Source organism: Artemia sp. Qi Xiang Cuo, chromosome 19 (assembly GCF_049724085.1).
Source record: "Artemia sp. Qi Xiang Cuo chromosome 19, ASM4972408v1, whole genome shotgun sequence".
NCBI lineage: Eukaryota > Metazoa > Arthropoda > Branchiopoda > Anostraca > Artemiidae > Artemia > Artemia sp. Qi Xiang Cuo.
This window is the reverse complement of record NC_142812.1, coordinates 50163327-50185054: the sequence shown is the minus strand read 5'-3', so window position 1 is coordinate 50185054 and position 21728 is coordinate 50163327. Positions and strand designations below refer to the sequence as shown.

General features: G+C 34.2%; 1 protein-coding gene across 1 annotated transcript in view; it reads right to left on the bottom strand.

Moving 5' to 3' along the window:
- Positions 1–15291, bottom strand: part of LOC148940957 (acylglycerol kinase, mitochondrial-like) — a 33414-nt gene extending 18123 nt beyond the window's left edge. Inside the window, exons 1-4 of the mRNA XM_089104793.1 lie at positions 15155–15291; positions 11463–11582; positions 9592–9760; positions 3180–3392 (exon numbers count right to left, since the gene is read on the bottom strand). Coding sequence (XP_088960919.1) covers positions 3180–3392; positions 9592–9760; positions 11463–11582; positions 15155–15255 — 603 coding nt within the window. The 5' untranslated portion in view covers positions 15256–15291. The remainder of the gene's footprint in view (positions 1–3179; positions 3393–9591; positions 9761–11462; positions 11583–15154) is intronic.
- Between the last annotated feature and the right edge of the window lie 6437 nt (positions 15292–21728).

Genomic DNA, 21728 nt, shown 5'->3' with positions numbered 1-21728 from the left:
GACACGGGTTCGATCCCTGGCGTAGCCTGTTATTAAGTCTGGGACGGGGGTCAGTGGTGTGACTCTGTAAACTCAGCCAGAGTCGACCCAGCTTCAAATGGGTACCTGGATAAATCTGGGGAAGGTTAGCAGGAAGGGTGTGCGAAAGCACAGGACGGCTGGCCCACATTGTACTTCCTAGCTGAAGGGCTACGTAACGGAGATCAGCACCACCGGTTTGGACCTTAAGGGTCTAGTGCTGTCAACTTCAACTCTAGAATATAAACTCATATTACCCTCCTCTTCCTCTTTTATTCTCTTTCTTAACACAAATCCTATCAATTCTTACGCTTCGTTTTTAGAAACTTCTGAAAAATGCAAGCATACTGAAGATTCTGCAAGAACCTGCAGAAACTGATGTAGATCACTATTAAGAAATGATGTTAGGTAAATAGAAGATTTATCAAGTGAATAGATTCACTTACATTGGTAGTAGTAGCCTAGCCACAGGGTATTTTTGACATCTGAAAAAATGTTTGGAAGAATAAGCCTACGAACCAAGACTAGGATATTGAAAGCTACAGTGATGATACTGGTCAACTACGGTTCTGAAATGCTTCGGAAGACAGAAAAGGATTTGCTTGATGTTTTCCAGAGGAACTGCCAACGGATTGCTTTGGGTACCCGTTTGACTCACTGTATTTCAAACAGTAATTTGTACGAAAAACGTGGTTCCATTTCCCTTTTAAGGGCTATAATCAGAGTAAGTTTGAGATGGCTATTATATCGTTGCCTGAAAGCGATTTTACCGAATCTGTTTTTCCAAAAACCCGAGAAAACGATTTCGAAAATTTTCACATTTGTATCTCAGAATCGGCTATAGGTAGAGCGTTGATTTTCTGACCTTGTAAACAACTTTCGCTCAGCAAATCAGAAAATTTCTGTAAAACGGACAATGCTGTATGTGATTCGGTAGAACTGCTTTAAAGAATATACAATTCGGAAAAACAGAACTGTAAAATACAGGCAATTAGAGATGTCTTACAGCAATGTCAATTAGACCATTCGAAAAAATTTTTTTTTACACGAGATAGCGTTTGTAAGTCAGTTTCGAAAAAAATTGTCATTTTCGGCAAAACCACTTTCAGGCGAAGATATGTTTTGCGGATTAAAGATGACAGATTGCCAAAGGTGGTCCTTTTCGGCAATCCATTCAGTGCCAAACAAGAAGCCGGTTGTCCCCGAATGTGGTAGGAAGAGGTGGTACAAAAGGGTTTAAATAAAATTGGTACTTCTTGAGAGGGTGTAAAGAAAGAAGCTTTGAATAGACTTGGATGGAGGAGGAGCCTATGAAGCTGTGTTGATCTCAGGTGGCCTGTTACTGCAGTGAGATGTTAGTAGTAGTAGCAGCAGGATAAAGGTTTCAGAGAGAGTTCAATGACAAAGTTCATTCAAAGTCTTGATGTAAATTTCCTTCTTTAATCTTGCCAAAAATTAAAACAAATTTCCAATGAAGGTGGCAAAGCCTTCCGTGTCTTCTAATTACAAATGAAATGTTTGAAATTTTCTGAAAATAATCTAGTGAATAACCCGCAAGTTCATTATTTTGTGAATGACCCGAAGTCATTTATTTTGTTGTATACAAATATACTAGTTTCAATTATATATTTTAGTAATTCTACTGATGACGGTCGCGGTATATGTGATCGAAATATCTTGACTTTTGCACCTGTATTTTTTTACTGTATAAATAAATGGATTTATCCCCATTAGAAAATTTATTTGTTAGATAAAGATTGTCCTTTTCGGCCAACCGTTTATGACTAAACGGAAAGCAGGTCTTCCGCACATGGATGGGAGGATGTCCTAAAGAAAGATTTAAGGGAAATGGGAACTTCCTAGGAGGGTGTAAAGAGTGAGACTTTGAATATATTGGGATGGAGGAGCGTGCGTAGCTGTGTTGGCCTTAGGCGGCTTGATACTGCGGTGAGTTGTTAGTAGTAGTAGTATTATAGGAACGTGCTGCCTGCCATTTTCAAAAGTTCAAAATCTTAAAATCAGCTTTTTTGCTTCAATTAGGTTATTAAGAAAGTTTTAGTGAATGGGTCACAAATCTAGATTTACTATTCACTAAAATATTCCAAAATCCATATTTGGCATTTGACATTCAATAGTTTTTTAGAGACACTTACTCTAAAGCTTCAAACAAGGCAGGTAAGTGAGGGATAAGAAAAAACCTTTAGATGGAGCAGAAGGTGGGCACAGTCACCACGGTAAGGAAGATTATATCCAGATATAGTGTTGAACGGGAAATCTATTGGTACTACTCCTTTGTTATTACAATATTTCCAACGTAAAACGAAATTTGCTGCAGAATCAACTAGCCAAAAAAATCTCCACCCATAAATCTGGAGCCAAAATATTGCAAATTGAATGACATAAAACATTTAAAAAAAAAAAAATTAGAATGGCCGAGCAGGAATACCTCTGAATATCAACATGTTTAGAATGGACACTCATGGAGAAATAGAAAAAAAATTAAATGTAGTTAAAAATATGACACATATATAATTACAATACTCTTTATAACTAAACATAAAATGTAATATAATTAAAGCTAAAAATAATTTTATATTATAAAAAATAATCAAAGTATAAGACAACAAACAGCGTGAGCTGTAGCTCCATGCAGTATTCGTTATATGATTGACTATTATGTTCTTCACAGCCAGACCCGGGGCAAAGGGATGCATGCTCCCTTCTCCAGAGGATCGAAAGTTGCATTAATGACAGGGGCGGGAGGGTGAAACATACAAATAGGGGATTCCAAGTTTCGTTTGTGACCCCCCCTATTTAAGGAATCAGAAAGCCCATAGTAAAAAGGGTGCCTAGATTCCATATACATTTCTTCCACACAAACCAACAAAGGCAAGCTTAAAAAAGTCATTACTCGAACTTGATGAAAAAAATTTCATAACAAAGACTAAAGACCCCGTTCAAAAGACCCAGTTTTCTAAAATGTTCCGAGCCCATTATAATTTAGTCGTTAAGTGAATATCCCGCTCTGCCGGACCCAATCATTTAAATGAAGAAGAAGTAGTTAGTTTACTTCGCAGTGATCGCAGTGAAGAAGAAGTAGTAGTTAGTTTAAATCCCCTACCTTGTGTCTAATAGTTCTACTTTTAAGACATCAATTTTACCTCTAGTACATCAACTTTCATGACATCTACCATTCTTGTTGTTCCACGGACAACGGTTAGGGCAGCTTCTGCCATCATCTTCACCTCATTGTGCCTAAAAGGATAGAATAGCGCTGTTGCCACATCGTTATGTTTACCAAGGGGAAGAACAGCAATGGGTAGCTTTTTAGCCACTTCATCCCCGTCTATACGACGAAGTAGACCAGTTATAACCTGAAAACTGATATCTTAGAAATTTCCATGCATTTTTTGATCTCAAATTTTTAGTCTTACCAATTGTGATAAACCATATATTAAAGTGAAATATGCTTTCTGCTTACTGCATAAAAAAGAAGTTTTGAATCTTCAAGTAAGAACTATCCCCACAAAAAAGGTTGATCACTGCAATGAGAAGGCATTTTTTTACCTTCTTGAATCAATAATTAGCGGGTTATAACGAGTTATCGGGAAGGGAATTGTGTGGATAGATTTATGAACTAAGGTAAAATAATATTTATTTCATAAAGTATATCACATTCTATATTCAGTTCTAGAAGCTTCAGCGCAAAATTATTGAACCAAGTTAGTGAAAGACAACTAAAACCAATACCTTTCAGAACTAACCGGCTTAACAATTCACTCGTAACGTTTGTTTCTAGTTTCTTTAATAAAATGCCCTAGGACTAGGATTGTAAAAGATAGCTCCATTCAGTTTATGATTTTTATCAAAGACAACGAAAGCTATTCTAAGATAAAGGATCCTAATCCTAATAGAATCAAATTTACTTCTTAAATAAAGTACATAGAAAAATGAACAACAAACTAGCCTTAAAAACTAACTAAAATGAAACGCATCACATACAAAATGATCAGTATATTAGGACCCTACTCTGATTCTAATAAGATTTTTTTATGAAGGAACATCTTTTTTTCAAGAGCAATCCAGTTATCGAGAGTTACCAGGATGGGGGGGGGGGGGGGGTGACCGTGAGTGTTGAGTTTTTTGTAACTTGAGAGCGTGTAGGTTGATGAAATGGGATTTTAGTCTAATTATAAAGAACTTTTTTGAATGAATTTAAAAGTGCAGTTAGAACACCTTCAATGTCTTCTTTTTTTAGTGACCTATTTAGGAAAATATCAATATTTTGGCTTTAGAAAAAATAAAATTATGAATGAACGCTCAGAGTTTTGTAGAATAATTTTTTAACAGTTTTCTTTGTGTTTCAGACAAAAAACTCAAAATTAACGGGGCAAATACTACAGACTCTTAAAAAAAATTATTGCTTCATTGAATTCAGTATGAATATTTGAAACAGGAAAACTGGACAAAGCATTGAAACTTAGCTTTGATGTTCGAAAAATATGAAAAAAAAAACAATTTCCGGAAATTATTGCGCAAAAAAAGCAGGTAATAAGAAAACTCAGATTTTTAAAATTAATTTTAGAAAGGTGCCTTAGAAGCATAATGCCAGAATTACGGTCAACAACACTATTTATAAATCATTTTGAAAATCTTCACCAAGCAAAAATAAGGGGAAAAGGAAAAAGAAAGAAAACTCAATAAACTAATTTTAGTATTTATATTGCAAAAAATTCATTTTCTCAGTAGACTATTCTTAAATCTCTTAAGGTTTATGTCCACTCTGAAAAACGCAGTTTTACGACGATCTTGCAGTTGTAACTTGCACAAAAAGAACAAAATGCTTATATCATTGGATTCATTAGTTGCAGATCTATCCATTCACCGAGCCAGAATTATGATATTACTTAGAATTTTTCTTTAGGAACATTCTAAACTTGCTTAAAAAATAGGGAAACCGCCCTTTTTTCAACGATTTTTAATCAATTTCCAGCGCATTTTTAATCTAAAAACCCTTCTACACCAAATTTCAAAAATATAATTCGGCAGATGGATAGAATTGAATATCATTTATGGAAAGATATCAAAATTGTCTTTTTTCTTTGATATACAAAAATCGTAGGAAAGCAGAAAAATAATATCCTAAAAATTACATAGTGAACATAATCCTTAAAGCTTCAAAATTGTCTTTGGATTATTCTCATTGAAGACATTTTGGGTCTTTATTAGTTGGAACCTATAAATAGTGAAAACTGCTTCCAATGCATGGTTGAACTTAATATTCAGGGATTGCTTGGAATTGCAATAAATACATACTAAAAACTGGTTATTTTTCTAATAAGACAGAGGAAAATAAAAAATAAACTTTTTGATAAAAAAAATAATAATAAATATCCAAATATTTTGGCGTCACATCCAAAAGCCTTTATCAACGGAAAAAAGCGGACAAAAAAGCCTAAATAAAACACATAAAGACAAACATTGCAAAGCTTTATAACAAAAATGCAAGTTTTCCTTTTGTTGTTTTTATACAATTTTTTCCTTTTTATCTTCAGTTTAAGCTTTTTTTGGTGGGAGAGGGGGGGGGGGAGTCAATAAATGCTTTCGGGTGCGAAGCCAAAATATTCGGAGTTTTATTATTATTTTTGAATTTCTTTACATGTAAATGAAAAGGCAATATGGTCCAAGAAATTATTTGATGGTCACTTAGAAATTTCCACTAGACTACTTCGTTTAGGATCATCAGCCGCTCAATAGCCAAATAGATGTTATAGCTGTTATAAATGTACAGTCCCGTAATCCAGGATCCCCCCACTTTGTCAAGTTATTTATAGTATTTTAAGCTCCATACCAAAAAAGGTGGTGGCTTTTTTTTTTGCTAAAATCTTTAGCCTAAGATAATTCAAGTCCCTGGTATATCTGAGTATGACACATTCCTTTGGCTAGGCGTCAGGCCAAAGGTACTCCTTCATCCTTTTAATATTATTGCAAGAGCTGTCTTTTAATAAGCACCAAACAAAAATGTTTATGAAAATCGTAGTTACATTCAGCAATTGCAGACTTTAATTTTGACTTTGTTATTTCTAAATATCCCAATGCTGGACGTTTTTTAGATGGTGATGCAAATTTGATTCCCTCTTAAGGTTAAGCAAATGGTTAAAATTCCAAGAACTAGGGGAAATACATCCCTTGATGTTATTCTTACCAATAGTAGTAATTTTTAGTCCCCCCTCAGCTTTGTCCTCATTGGGTGGTAGTTGTCACCTCTCCCTTCTTTTGTCCGTCTCTTCCGGTTTTAAGTATTCTTTCTCAATCACTTATGACTCTTATCGCCTTCTTAATAACTCTAGCGTTATTTATTTCGGCACATTGCTGTCACAGAAGATTGGTCCGATATTTAAAATTTACAAATTCTTGATGAAAAAATTGCAACTTTCCATAAAAAGTTGAATGATAAATATTTTATTTCTTTTCAAAAAAAGGTTTAACAGGTGCTCTAGTGATCTTCATCAGTCAACCCTATACCGACATTAGTTAGAATTAAACTGAATTGTTCAGAAATAGTAAATTGGATGGAGTTAATAAATTACGAGAAATACTTGAAAAAGACATTGGTAAATCTGACCGATCTTACTACAAAATAAGGTCGAAGAATTGTTTGAAAACGAGTAAAAAAAATTGGTATTCAGAGGATAAACGTTTGTCTTAAAGGAGACTTGACCAGCTAAATTTCAACCTACCTAGATTCCTGAAGTTAGCGCCAATAACCTTAACAGGTTCCTTGCTTCCATTGTCCGAAGCATTGCGGTATCATCTTATCAAATATATGATGTCAATTATCTGTTGATATTCCCCGTACTTTGGGTTAGGTTAGTTTCTTATATAAGTTTGATCATCAGCTTTGCTCAGGAGACTTACACTTTCTAGAGCTACATAATGCTATTTTTTCGCTCATTTTCTGCTGATTTTTTATACACGTTTTTTATTTTTAAACTTGGCGCCAGATCAGTGTTAAAACTACATACCTACATCGAATATTTTTTACCTTTAAAATAGAACTAAAAGGTTTTATTAATTTTTCAAGACACAGGTGGTTGTGTACGTTTCCCCCTAACCAATTTAAAGAATGCGATTCCATTTTCAATGTCCTTGGTAATTAAAGTTTGTGATATTGTACTTTATCACTTGAAACTGTTTATAGTTTGAAATCATATTTTTACTGTTTTGTCAGAAGCAAAGTTTTACTGTCTTGATATTATCGCACTATAAATCACACTGCTATTACTTTACTATTGCATGATATATACTATTACTTTGAAATCACACTTTGATGTAAGCCCAGAGAAGTAACCATGTTAAGAAAACAATTCTTGCTTCATAATATGAAGAATAAATAGTTAGCACAAAATACATGCAGCTAAACTTTTCCTCCACTTCTTTCAGTTTTTTCCCACTTTTTCTAAGAATTTTATAAATTTTTCGTAACAATTAAGAGTTTAATTTTGAAAAGCCTGCTAAATGCAACACTGTCAACTCAAGATTCAAGCTGCTTTTCTGAAACAACACGCTATCTATATTGTCTTCAGTCAATAGACTTTTTTCATGAATTTAGTATTGACGCCACTGCAATTACTTTAACGTCCTCTACAAAGAAATTTTGTAAAGGGTGCTCTCTTTCAGTGATGATTCAAAACTGAAGAACAGCAATTGAAAAAAATGGAAAATATATTAAAAAAACTTTCTATGGGGGGATCTTCCAGGGGGAATACGCCTAGCAGCATTTTAGGGATAATCATGAAAGCTTGAGACTCCGGAGTGAGTGCGGGCCCAAAGGCCCCCTTTTCATGTGCCAGATCCCAATAAAAATATTACAACAAAATAGATAATTCACAATAATTCGCACTAATTGTACATAATTTACAATAATTCATAATAATTCGCAATCATAGGATTGCGTGATATTATCCTAACTTGCAAGAGGGACAAAATTTGAAACTATTCTTGGCAGGTTTTGTTAGAAACAAAATAAACCTAACGAGAAGAATCGAGAAGAACTCTTTATAAAAATCAAGCAGATTTTAGCCATTGAAGGTAACGTACCAACTACTTTACCAGCTATCATTTCATCGGCACTATCTTATTGGCGTTTATTTTCTCTTTTTTTTTCACGTCAATAAATTATCGTCTAATAAATGTCTACTTTGGGGAAATCAAGTGCTCTCCTCAAAATTACATGGCTGGAATAGAGTAGAACTATCCATCAATTCAAAAATCATAGTTTCAGGTGGGGCTGAGATAATTAATTATAATCCAAATACGAGCGCGATTATATAGTAAACAAGTGCGATTAAACTCGTATATAATAAACAAAGAAAAAAACTTGAGTACGATTAAGAAGAAGAATAAAAAAGATTCAATCCGACTTACTCATTTAAGGTACTGTGCATGTAATCAATTAGCTACCATTTCACCAGAACTATATTATTGACATTTTTTTCTGGCGATATGGTAGCAACCGATTGGCTACCATTTCAGCAGAACTATATTATTGGCATTTTCTATCATTACATTTATACAGTATTGTTGGTCATCTGTAGTATTTGGGGTTGTTGACGATGGTTGGTAAGTTGTTCAGTGAACGTGTATTTTGGGGAAATGGAACCTCCCTCCTCAAAATTATAGGGCTGGAATACTGCCGAACCATCTTTCAAGTCAAAATTATAGTTTTAGGTGGGGTAAGATAATTATTCATTATCCGCTTATAAAGAAAACACTTGAGTAGGCCTACAATAAAGAAGTCACTAAAAACAAGATTCAATCAGATTCTAGTCATTTAACGTACTGTATATGCAACTGTAATGTACTTGCAACCTTCGAAAACCCCAAAAACTCATTCATTTTGCTATCATTTTTATATATATCACACCCAATCTCCTGGGCTGCCAAAGTTTATAGGAGTTTTACATTGCAATCAATATTATGTACTCTCATTGTCTTTGCTGTGTTCCTTAGGGCAAAATCTGTCGAATAATCCATAGGTGGCATAACTTCTATATATAGGGTATAAGAGGTATAAGAAATATAGGGTATAAGATAAATAACTTCTAGATATGGTAATGCTAATGTTATGACAATAAGGGTTAGTGTGCCCCTAATATGGCACACCAACCCTCATTAGGAGAGGGAGAAGCATAAGTCTAATGGACTATGTTATGTAGAAATGGTATGAATTTTGGCCCAAAATGCACAAAATGCAGCCCCCAGCTCTCCAAAAACTTTGGGATGGGGATTTCTTAATAAAATAAATATCTAGAGGCATAGCCCACTCTGATTACCCCAAGAAGAGAAAAGCATGGGAACTAGTTCTCAAAAACAGCTTCGCTCCACACTTGACACCCAAACCCTTCTGGAAGTTGTTCCATAAGAGCCATCTTACAATTCTTTCAGGAGAAAGTTTTATACAAGTAAACAGTATTGCATTAAAACTAGGTAAAATACCTGTGGAATTTTGAACATTTTTATGAGTCTAGCGTCTATAAGTAGATTGTGAAAAAGAGAGTTGGGGTGACTAACCTCTCCTACTGTACCATCACCACCAGCTACCACAATGGCATCTGTATTTTCCATAATATCCATATATGAACGAGCTTGACCGATGTGTTCTGTTTGAACAATACTGACTTTAAAACCAGCTAGATATAAAATTGGGCCACAATATTTTTCAAACAAGTCCTTTGCTTTTCTGTAAAGTAGCAAATAGATTATTTATGCATTAATTGAAAATACAAATTGATTCAAAACTAAAACTGAATAGATAAAAAATAAATGGGCTGTTTTTTTATGATTGATATTTGGAAGGCTTTCGGTTGTTGAATTATTACAAAAGAAACCAGTGAAAAAGTGTTGTTTTAGCAAGACAAAAAAATGTTTTATCATAAATTAAAGATAATTATTCAATTCTCTCCTGATAGTTTTATTTGTGTTGTTTTTTCGTTTTTTTTTTTTTGCTTTTGTCAATGATTGAATATGAAAAGCAAAGGCAAATAATACAAGGTTCAAAATATTTTTATTTTTATGTAAGGCACAAATTATATTCAAGCTAAAACCGTATGTATTTCCCCCTTTGTCTTTGAATCTAAAAAGCTGGACACACGTAGCTTTTTTTTTGGCGCCAATTTACAACAAAAACGGCACCAATTGAGCTTACAAATTTTCTAGTTTTTGGCACCGCTTTCCAAAAATGGCACCATATTTCATTGTGATCATAAAGAAAAAGAAATCTTAAATAATTTCCTTCTCATCAGCAGGCAAACAAAAGAACTAAATAATAATATTGATAATTAGATATCTAATAATAAAAGAACTACATAATTTAATAATGAAAGAATTCAAAATACAATTAAATATTTTTAATGAAATGAAAAATTCAAAATAATAAATATTTTTACTAAAAAAGAACTTAATAATAATAAAAGAACTTAGCAATAAGTTGAGATCAATCATGTAATTATTGATAACCAGCAGGTGATTAATGGTGTCCATGATGGTTACTTTTGAAAATCACATGCAAAGTGCATTGTTTTTGTGCTGCTATTGTTTACCCACTGATCTGCTGAAATTGGTGCCCCAAAAAAGCTACATGCTTCTGGCCCTTAAGTAAAACCAATCCTTTTCATTTTATGAACATATTGCTATCTTATAATACATCTGAAACGCTTTAATTCATTATCATCACACAATGCTCAACCTTTAGCAAATAACCCTTCCTGCAGGCAGCACTCCCTGGCAGCATCTTTGATTATGTATACAAAATGCTTTGAATTTGATATTTTCTTTTTAGCATTAAGATAGAGGGATGTTTCTTATCTCTCTATATAGGACTAAAATAAAGAAACTATATAAACAGGAAGTCATAATATGAACACAGCAATGGAAGTAAATACAGATAACAAATTCCATGTAGGCAAATAAGTTCACAAATAACAAGTTCATATAATTTAAGAGGGTGGAGGATTCCATAATAAGGTTGATCAAAATAGCCCATCTTTCCCAAACAAAATGGAAATGTTGGTCTAAAAATATGCTTCTTTAGCATTTCTGAGTATTACCTCCAGGAAAAAATCATCAGCAGAAAAAAGAAAGAACTTGGTATTGAATTATTTGTGCTGGAATTACTTGGTAAAACGACCTTTGCTAGAAACTTGTATGTTAAAGCTGAAGAGGATATATTAGCTTATATTAATAAATTGGCCAATTTAAGCTAAAAAAAATCAATACATGAAAAAAAAAACTAACATACTTAACTTGGCCCTGCTTTACAGACTGATAAATGAGTTTTTATGATCTATTTATTATGAAAAAAACCTGGTCATTTCATTTTTTCTTTCTAATTAAGAGCAAAGAAAAAATTGAGAATAAAAAATAATGAAAAAATAAAATCAAACCTTCCTTTAGCAGCAGGATTCAAAATAACAGTCACTTTTTTTGGAGAAACTGCTACAGGCACAGGTTGTCTTCCATAACTTCTAGCTTCTTCACAATACTGTTGAAGTAAGTCCTGTGTCCTAGAAAATTATATTCTTGAACAGGACAAAAAGATTTAGACCAGGCTACAATACGCACCTGAACAGCAAGGGAGGGGGTAAAGTAATCCCTCAAGGCCACAAGAGGAGGAAGGGAAAGGCAAAAATTCATGCAGTTCTAGCCTGAAATCCTCATTGTTTACTATTACCAAAATGTAACTGACTTTTGTTTATTATCCTAACAAATTCAGACAAAATGAGAACTTATAAATTTGGCAACAGATCTTAAGGAGTCCAAAAAGCATATAATTAAGATCAAATGTACTGATGTGGTTAGTGACTGCAAAAAGATACATGCAAACCTTCAAGCAAAAATTAATTATTACTGTTGCAAATATAGGAACAAGCACATATAAGGGTTTTATAGAAAGGGTTGTCATAAAACATAAAAAAGGGGTCATTTGATTTGAAATTGAAAGGATTAGTGCCCTTTTTAATAGTAGAAAGTGATTGAAGGGCAACTAACACCCCTCCTATCCCCATCATTTCCCCAATCACATCTAATCAACATTTTGAGATAGCCATTTTGTGCAATGTAGTTTAAAGTTCTGGAAATTAGATCTTTTAGGGTGACAATTCCCCACAACCCTCAGGGCAAGGGTTGTAAGTTATGTCCTAAAGGCATATAAGGTTTTTATAGAAAGTGTTGTCATAGAAACTTCAAAGAGGACTCATTTAATTAGAGATTGAAAGGGCTAGTGCCCTTTTTAATAGTCAAAAGTAATTGGAGGGCAACTAACCCCCCTCTCATGCCCACCATTTCCCCACACATTCAATCAAAATTTTCAGATAGCCATTTTGTTCAACGTAGTTGAAAGGTCCCTAAATTATGTCTTTGAGTATGACAACCCCCCCCCCCACAGCCCCCAGCGCAAAGGTTTAATTTATGCCCTGGGGGCATTTAAGGTTTTTACTGAAAGTGTTGTCGTAGAAACTTCAAACGGGGTTCATTCAATTGCGAATTGAGAGGGCTAGTACCCTTATGAATAGTCAAAAATGATCAGAGGGTGAGTGCACCCCCCCTAGCCCATCATTTCCTCAAGAACTTTTGATCAACATTTTGATATAGCCATTTTGTTGAACATAGTTGAAGGGTCTGGAAATTATGTCTTTGAGTATGACAAACCCCCACGGCCATCAGGGCTAAGATTGTAAGTTATGCCCTGGGGACATGTAAGGTTTGTATACAAAGTGTTGCTGTAAAACTTCAAAAAGGGCTCCTTTGATTGGAAATGGAGAGGTCTATTGCCCTTTTTAATAGTCAGAAGAAATTGGAGGGAGAATCATCTCATCCCCCCCCCTCCAGCCCATCAAATCCCCAAACATTTCCAATCATCATTCATTTTGATATGGCTATTTTGTTAAATGCAGTTGGAAGGTCTGGAAATTATGTTTTTTGGATGCCAACCCTCCCCTCATAGCCCTCAGGACAAGGTTTATAAGTTATGCCCTTTGTACATATAAGGTTTTTATAGAAAGTTTTAATGTAGAAGCTTCAAAAAAGGCTCATTTGATTGGAAATTGAGAGGATTATTGCCTTTTTATTAGTCAAAAGTGATCAGAGGGCAAATTCCCCCCCCCCCATGCCTATCATTTCCCTAAACACTTCCAATCAAAATTTTGAGATAGCTATTTTGTTCAATGTATTTGAAATGTCTAGAAATTATGTCTTTGAGGCTAACAAATCCTCCCAGCCTTCAGGGCAAGGGTTGTAAGTTACACCTTGGGGGCATATAAGGTTTTCATAGAAAGCATGGTGATATAAACTTTGGATTGGGCTCATTGGGTTGGTAATCAGATGTTCTTTCAAAGGTAATCAAAAATTATTTTAAATATTTTAATTTTTATAACTTTAAGAAATTAAGATTTTAAGAACAAAATATCAACTTTATGTATATTAAACTAACACTGCACATTTTTTTTCAATAAACTCATTTGAATTTTTTTTTTCAGTGAAGTACAAATTATATTCTGGCGTTTAGAAGGCATAGGGGGTATAGAACCCTACTCATATTAATTTCTGCTTGTTTTGAGTTTGACTATGTTATTTATTTTAATTTCTGTTTCTTTTGGGTTTCATTTATTTATTGATACTGATTTGTGGTAGCTGTATGCTTGGTAGATTATTCAATTCTATTTTGTTCATTTTTGGTTTAATGGAGTTCTTTACTTTTTTTGAAAAACTTATTTTATGGAAAAAGTTTTTTTCATTAATACAAGATTACACAGATTCAATATACAAGATTCTATAACTGACAAGGTGAACATACTGTTTCATTCCTTTTTATACCATCTTTCCAAATACTAAGCTCACAAATGCATCTCTCCATACCTGATAGTCCCATATATATGGGATTATATGATAACCTCTACATATGGGACCTAATAACATATTTCTTTTTTACATCAATACAAGCACAAATTATAGCTCCTATATTAAACTTGCTATCTCCATAGTTTGCAATTTAAATACATTTTAAGACCACACTGGCTATACATGACAAATGACAAACAGAAGAAAAAGTATAATTAAACAAAACTAATAACCAAGAAAACAAGGGTAATATCAGCCAGTGCATAGAAAAGAAGGAAAATGGACAAAAGCAGATATTTGAGCAAGAACCTCTCCCAAGCCATCTTCAGTGCTAAAAAATAATTAACCTTTTGAATTAAACTTAAACAGAGTAGAAAAAATGCTTATAAAGTGTTTTCAACACTTCAGAACATTAAGTATTTCTTCTGCTCTCTTTAAGTTTTACTTCAAAAGGTTAATTTTTCTTTTTTTAGCACTGAAAATGTCTTGGTGAAGGCAAGGTCACACCCAGGATTTTTTTGGAAAAAGGGTTTTACTGATTTTTTTTTGGGGGGGGGGGGTGGTTTAACACAAAAAAAATTAAAAAACATACAAAATTTGTTTATATCCATTTTTATTATGTTTTAACAAGTCAGACAAACAGGGGGTCAAACCCCCCACCCCTCTGGGTATGACCTTGGGTGAAGGTTCTTGCCAAAATGTATGTTTTTGTCCTTTATCCTTCTGTTCTGTCAAAAGCTGATATTACCCTTGTTTTTTCAGTCATTATTTTTTTTTATTATACTTTTTTCTGTCTGCCATAAGGGAGTGGGGAAAAGTTTAAACTTACCTCTCATTTACATCAGAAATAAAATTTACCCCCACCTCCCTAATATGTAAATATTTACCATGAATTTGTATGTATAGGGGTGGGGTAAAATTTATTTCCATCAAAATGATTATTATATTTGGAAAGAGCATAAAAAAAGCCATTAGCCTAAGTGGTAGGCCTATGTTTACTTTATTTGTAAGTCAATGATATGAATAATGAAAAATTTACCAAAAAGGCATCAAATAATATGTTCACTTTATTTGTAAGTCAATAACATAAACCGTTGAAAATTCACCATTTTCTTTTTTCAGAATGGTATTAGCCTAGGTGTACAGACACTACAAGACAGGTTATTTTATTTTTTCCATTAGGCTACTGAGCCAAAATGGTCCAAGTCTCTGTGCATCTTAAAGCTGACAATTAACTTACTTTAGATAATCTATAGCATATTTCACACCATATGATACCAAGCACACACCGAAAACCGACTTTTTCCAGTTGTTCCTCAATTTAGATACTATTCCCATCATAAGCACGTTTACACTTTTGAATATATGCGCTGAAATTATGACCAGCGCTGCTATGTGAGAAATTACCGTTTATTTCGCTTCTAGAATATTTATAAAATAATAGGTCTAACAAAAAAGCATTTTTTTTTTCTCTAGTAGTATTTTTTTTAGAGCTAAAAGAGAATGATTACTTGCAACTATTTCATAAGCATTTTAATGATTTTAAGTTAAATGAGAATTGTGATAGACTTAAAAATTAGAAGAAAAGCAAACCTTGAAAATTTCTTCATTTAAGAAACAGGTGTGATTTACTTACCTTTTATTTTCCTATAAATCAATGTACTTCCGCAGAGTTTTTCTTGATATACGTATTTTAGTTAATAATTGTTTTTCTTGAAACAAAATGTATTTTCGTTAACAGTTCTATTTTCCTGGGCCAACAGTAAATTATTAGCAATAATATTATCCGAAGAGACTTAAGAAGTAAAGCCAAACAAATAAACTTTCAAATTGGGATTACTTACTTAGACTTAGATCTTCCCACGCTGGCTGGCGCATAAGGCGACAACGGTACCTCTCCATGGCGATCTCTCTTGTGCTTTTGACTAAAGTTTGTCGAACGACAATCTCAAAAGTGCAGCATCCTTTTCAAGGCATTTTTCCAGTGTTGTCTTCTGTCGCCCACGTCTTTTGATGCCAGAAGGAACTCAACACCATACATCGTGGGGTAGGTGGCATTCACCCATCTGCACCATAAAAAAATTAGGTCAAATTGGGATAAATCAATTTATTTAGACAGTGAAAAAACTGGTACAAAAGTCCAGATATTTTGATAACACATACAGCGGCCGTCTTTAGTAGAAATACTAAAATAATAAAATTGAGCTAGCACATTTATACACGACAAAATAAATAACTTTTCGAGTCATTCACAAAATAATTAACTTTCGGATTGTTCACTAGATTATTTTCAGAGAGGGTTCATTGAAAAAGTTCATTCAAAGTCTTAAGGTAAATTTCCTTTTTTAATCTTGCCCAAATGTAAAACAAAATTTGCAATGAAGGTGGCAAAGTCTTCCGCTTCTTCTAATTGCAAACCAAGACTTAAAAACCAAATAAAGTCAAGATTTGAGGCTTTATCCTGAATCTTATTTGATTATCCAAGCCACAATTTTTACGCTAGAAAAAATGGAATCTGTTCTTTCGTGTGATTATTGAACTATTTTTAAAATCTTATACTAAGTTCCAGTGATATTTCAGAGACACTCTGTAGTCGGTTAATTTTTTACCAACGGTAAATCCTAGATTTAAGCGGGAGAAAAGTTTTAAGCTGGTGGGCTGTCATTATTTACGTATTTTCGAGAAGGCCACTAATAACACGACCAAAATCATATAGACCTATGATAGATAGTAAAAAGAGTAAAGTAAAAAACATGTTAATTGAAATTTAAAACAAAATAATGTTTATTGTTCTCTTTCAAATAAGAAATTTTCTTGGGATTAATACAACAAACAGTGAAGTAGTCGTTAATTATTAAAAATATAAACTAACCGAATACTCTTGCTTTTCCAGTATCTTTTTCTTCCTTGTTGTTACACTTAAAAGCACTGCATTCTCTTGAAGTTTGGCACCCATAGCGGCAAGCTGGAACATCATGAGAGAAGAACGGGCACAGGGTCATTTAAAAAGTTAATGTTCAATATATCTATACATCAATATATTCCATATATCAGAGGAATAAGATACAATTAAGATGTCACTGTAGGTAGTAAAACAGATGTCACTGTAGGTTAAGAAAGTGTGCAATGAGGGCCACCTTCAAAAAATAACCTTAGGACTTTCACAATTTTTCCACATTTCTCCGCTCCCCGTCCGAAGCAGATCCATTCTTTTGTGTCTGATAAAATTTGATAAGCGGCGAGATCTTAAATTCTTTATGCCATAGAAGTTGAACTTTTGAATATCCAATTAAAAACTACCGAAGTAATAATTCCTGGGAAAGCAATCTTTCCAACAAGCTCTTTTTTGGTTCTTCCTGCATAATATTTAACTATTATGAACGTTACGAATCGTATTTTTTGGCTTTCTCTGGTATTTTATGAAATATGCCTTAATGATGAGGGGTATTTAATTTTAGAGAATATTCTGACACAAAAATAGTGTGCCATAGCCAATTTAGCTTCCGCTATTTTGAGGATTTTGCCAAAAAAGAGCATGGAGCACTAAAGTTACGAAAATTGAACTTTTGTTAAGATACACTATTTTTACCGTTACTATTTTAGTAACTTTTTAAGTTATTTTAAACGTATGCGCTTTTGATGTCAAATACTTTCGTGTTACAAGAAAGCAAAAATAAAGTTTTTAGGCTTCTGATAGGAATAGTTTCGATAGAAAATGGGTCAATGAAAATTAAATTTTAAACAAATGAAATTATCAAAATTGGGCTAAATAGAAAACCTAGTACTAACAGAGAGGGTAAATTGAAGCACCTTACGCTTCACTATCCCAATTTTGCCTTCTAATCCATTTAATCCGTTTAATAAACTAATCCATTTTATAAATTCAGCTAATCTAAATTAAAATAAGAAAAAAAATATCTTGGTTAGAATTTATTTCCTAAAACCAAACGAGATAAACATGCATAACAAGCTACATCGCGTAGCTGAACACCGTAGCTTCATTTTCGAGTTATATACAAAATTATATTTGGCAGTTCAAAGAGTATGTTAACTTCTATAAGTTACCCATACTCTTTGATGTAGTTTTTGCGTTATAGGTTGTGAAAAATAAATTCCTTAGTAACGATATGCCTTAACCTCACTCGAGGAATTCTTCCAAATCACAAGGTACACATCAATACTAAGGATTTCCTTAAAAACATATAACATACATATTTTTTCTCTTGTAACTTCCTAAATCTCATCACAGTCACGAAAAAAGACCGTATCTGACAATTTCATAATGCTGAGATGCCAAGAACTGTTTATTAAAGTATTCTGAAATCGAAAAGGACAATGTATATTAAATATGACTAAGATCTCCCTGATCAACATTGCTATGCTGATTTTCCCTATCATAAGAGCCTAGCAAACGGTCTCTGGAAATAATGACCTTTAGAATACAGCGCGATGTGCTGACAAAGAAAAGAATCTAACAAGACGAAATGATTAAACTGAATATTTAAAGAACTTGTACTTTTGAAATCACCACTTCCCATATTAAAATGACAATCAAAAGGAATGGACATGCTCGACCAAGCCACCAAAAAGAAGAAGCACAGGGAATAGAGGAAAAAACACAGTTAAGAGGGAGACTGGCACTCGAATTAAACGAAATATATTCGCACTTATCAACGTTTAGCGTAAGCCCAATCCGTCTGAACTGATCTGAGATCCAGCTGACAGAATGTGAGAGCCCAGCCCTAGAACGAGTGACAAGGAGAACATCGTCCATATAAGCGAGATACGAGACATCCATTCCATCAGAAATGAAAGTCGAAGGCAAGGATGAAAGGATAGGAGCAATACATAACTTAAATATAGTTGGAGAAAACATACCACCTTGACGGACCCTACACCGAAGAAACACCTTTGAATCAGAAACTACTCCATTAAGTTTTAAGCAGAATAAAAAAATTAGAATACCAGTACGTTAACAAAACAGCAATAGAAAGGTTAATATCATTAGAAAAAGGTGAATAGAATGCATGTGAGTGGACTATACTATCGGAAGCTTTCGAAAGATCAAGAGCACAGATAAATATAGCAGGAAAACAAGAATTAGTCTCACGTTAAGAGTTGGATCGAACCTCAGAGCCACCAACTGCTTCATTGACGGAAGAAACGACCAACCGAGATCCCCAAATTTTTTTCAACTTGAAACTCATGTGGTGTAGTCTGAGACTAACATAGTTCCACAACTCCCTTTTCTCCCGCCCTGTTACATTTTGGATAATCTGAGACAAAAATACGTTAGAAAAACTCCTTTCCCTTTCATCCTGTTTCGTTTTGGATAGTCTGAAACTGAAATAGCTGCACAAACTCCTTTCCCTCCCATTCTGCTTCATTTTGGGTAGCCTGCGACTGAAAAGCTGCACAAATTCTTTTTCCTCATATACTGTTTCATTTTGGATAGTCTGCGTCCGAAATAGTTGCAGCAACTCCTTTTCGTTCCAACCTGTTTCATTTTGGGTAGTTTTACCCTGAAATAGCTGCGAAGACTCATTTTCCTCCTATCCTGTTTCATTTCGGATGGTCTGACACAGAAATAGCTGCACACACATTTTCCTCCCATTCTGTATGTTTTTGGGTAGTCTTGAGACTGAAATAGCTGCATAAACTCCTTTTCCACCTATCCTGTTTAATTTTGGGTAGTCTGCGACAGAAATAGCTGCAAAAACCTGCTTTCCTCCCATCCTGTTAAATTTTGGGTAGTCTGAGATTTAAATGGCTGTACAAACTCATTTTCCTCCCAAGCTATTTCATTTTGGGTAGTATGAGACTGAAATATCTGCACAAACTGCTTTCCTTCCATCCTGTTTCATTTTGGTAGTCTGAGACAGAAATAACTGCACTTACATTTTCCTCCCATTCTGTATCTTTTTGGGTAGTCTGAGACTGAAATAACTGTATAAACTCCTTTTCCACCTACCTTGTTTCATTTTGGGTAGTCTGAGACAGAAACAGCAGCAAAAAACTGCTTTCCTCCCATCCTGTATAATGTTGGGTAGTCTGAGATTGAAATAGCTGCACAAACTCATTTTCATCCCATCCTGTTTCATTTTGGGTAGCCTGACACAGAAATAGCTGCACAAACTCCTTTTCCACACATCCTGTTTCATTTTGGGTAGTCTGAGATTGAAATAGCTGCACAAACTCATTTTCCTCCCATCGTGTCTCATTTTGGGTAGCCTGACACTAAAATAGCTGCATAAACTCCTTTTCCATCTGTCCTGTTTAATTTTGGGTAGTGTGAGACAGAAATAGCTGCAAAAACTGCTTTCTTCCCATCCTGTTCCAATTTGGGTAGTCTGAGACAGAAATAGCTGCAGACACATTTTCCTTCCATTCTGTATTTTTTTGGGTAGTCTGAGACTGAAATAGCTGCACAAACTCATTTCCTCCCATCCTGTTTCATTTTGGGTAGTCTCATATTGAAATAGCTGCAAAAACTCATTTTTCTCCCATCTCTTTCATTTAGGGTAGCCTGAGGCAGAAATAGCTGCAAAACTGCTTTCCCCGCAAATTGTTTCATGTTGGGTAGTCTGAGACTGAAATAGCAGCACAAACTTCGTTTCCTCTCAATCACGTTTGTTCTCATGAAAACTAGGCGTGCTATTAGAACAAACATCACGGAATGGGTCTTCAGGCCAAAGTAGGTGTTTGGAGTTCACCCCTCTAGAATAATGATATCTCACCGATATAGATATTTGCTTGCAATACTAATTACAGTTTTTTTTTAAAATAAATCGACAGCCTAAATTATGATTCAAGAAGATATTTTGGCAGCTAAAATACTGTTGTTTATTAGCTACCTGCGTTTCTTACGATTGGAAAGTTTTGAAGCGAGTATTCCAAACAGCGCGAGGTCTTGTTCCAAGAAGAATAAACTAAGTCAGAATTTATTACAGAAATGATCGTTAGTATAGTTTTTGGCTTCTAGATATTAGGTATCTTTTCTTTCCTTTTTTGGGATATTTATTTAACATTTACTTCAAGTTCCATGTATTTCCATAAAATAACAATAGCAAACCAATATCCCAAAGGGCTCAATGGCCCGTTATTTGGGAAACGACATAAGAATAAATACTCGGCATAACATACTAAACAACATCTAAATATAAACCTATAAGGTAAATAAACCAACTAACCGATAGTCCCCACAAAACAAGCGACCCTCCTATCACCCAAAAATAAAAAACAATTTAAAATTCTCTACGTCATCGAGGTTACAACGCCAGCAAAACAATCACCCCAAAAATAAAACCACAAAACAACTAAAAATTATTTAATATTTACCTTTAATAAGAAACATTTCATCTGTCTCTTAATGGAGCCAGGTGTTCGTGACTGGCGGATCTCAGCAGGAACCAAGTTCCAACGACGTCCCACAGTCACGACCAGACCAAAGTCTGAACGAACAGAGGGAGTATCCGGAATTATCACACCCTTCCAGTTTCGAACTGTATACAAATTTATTTCCTCTACTAGTCTTAGTAGGCCAGAAAAGAAACACTGGTGGTCTCCGCGGAAGACTGGATATGCCAACAAAGAGGGATATGTAATATAAATATATCTAATCTTAAGAAGGTCAACAGGAGTGTATGTAGCCGACTAGAGAACTCTTACCACTTGTTCATGAAGAACGTGAACTCTTATCGCTTGCTCATGAAGAACGTGAACAGGAGCAAGTACAGAGTGAAATGTAGACATCCACACAGACGAAAATAATATATATCATAGGCAGCGCAACAGCGCTGCATAAATAAAGAACG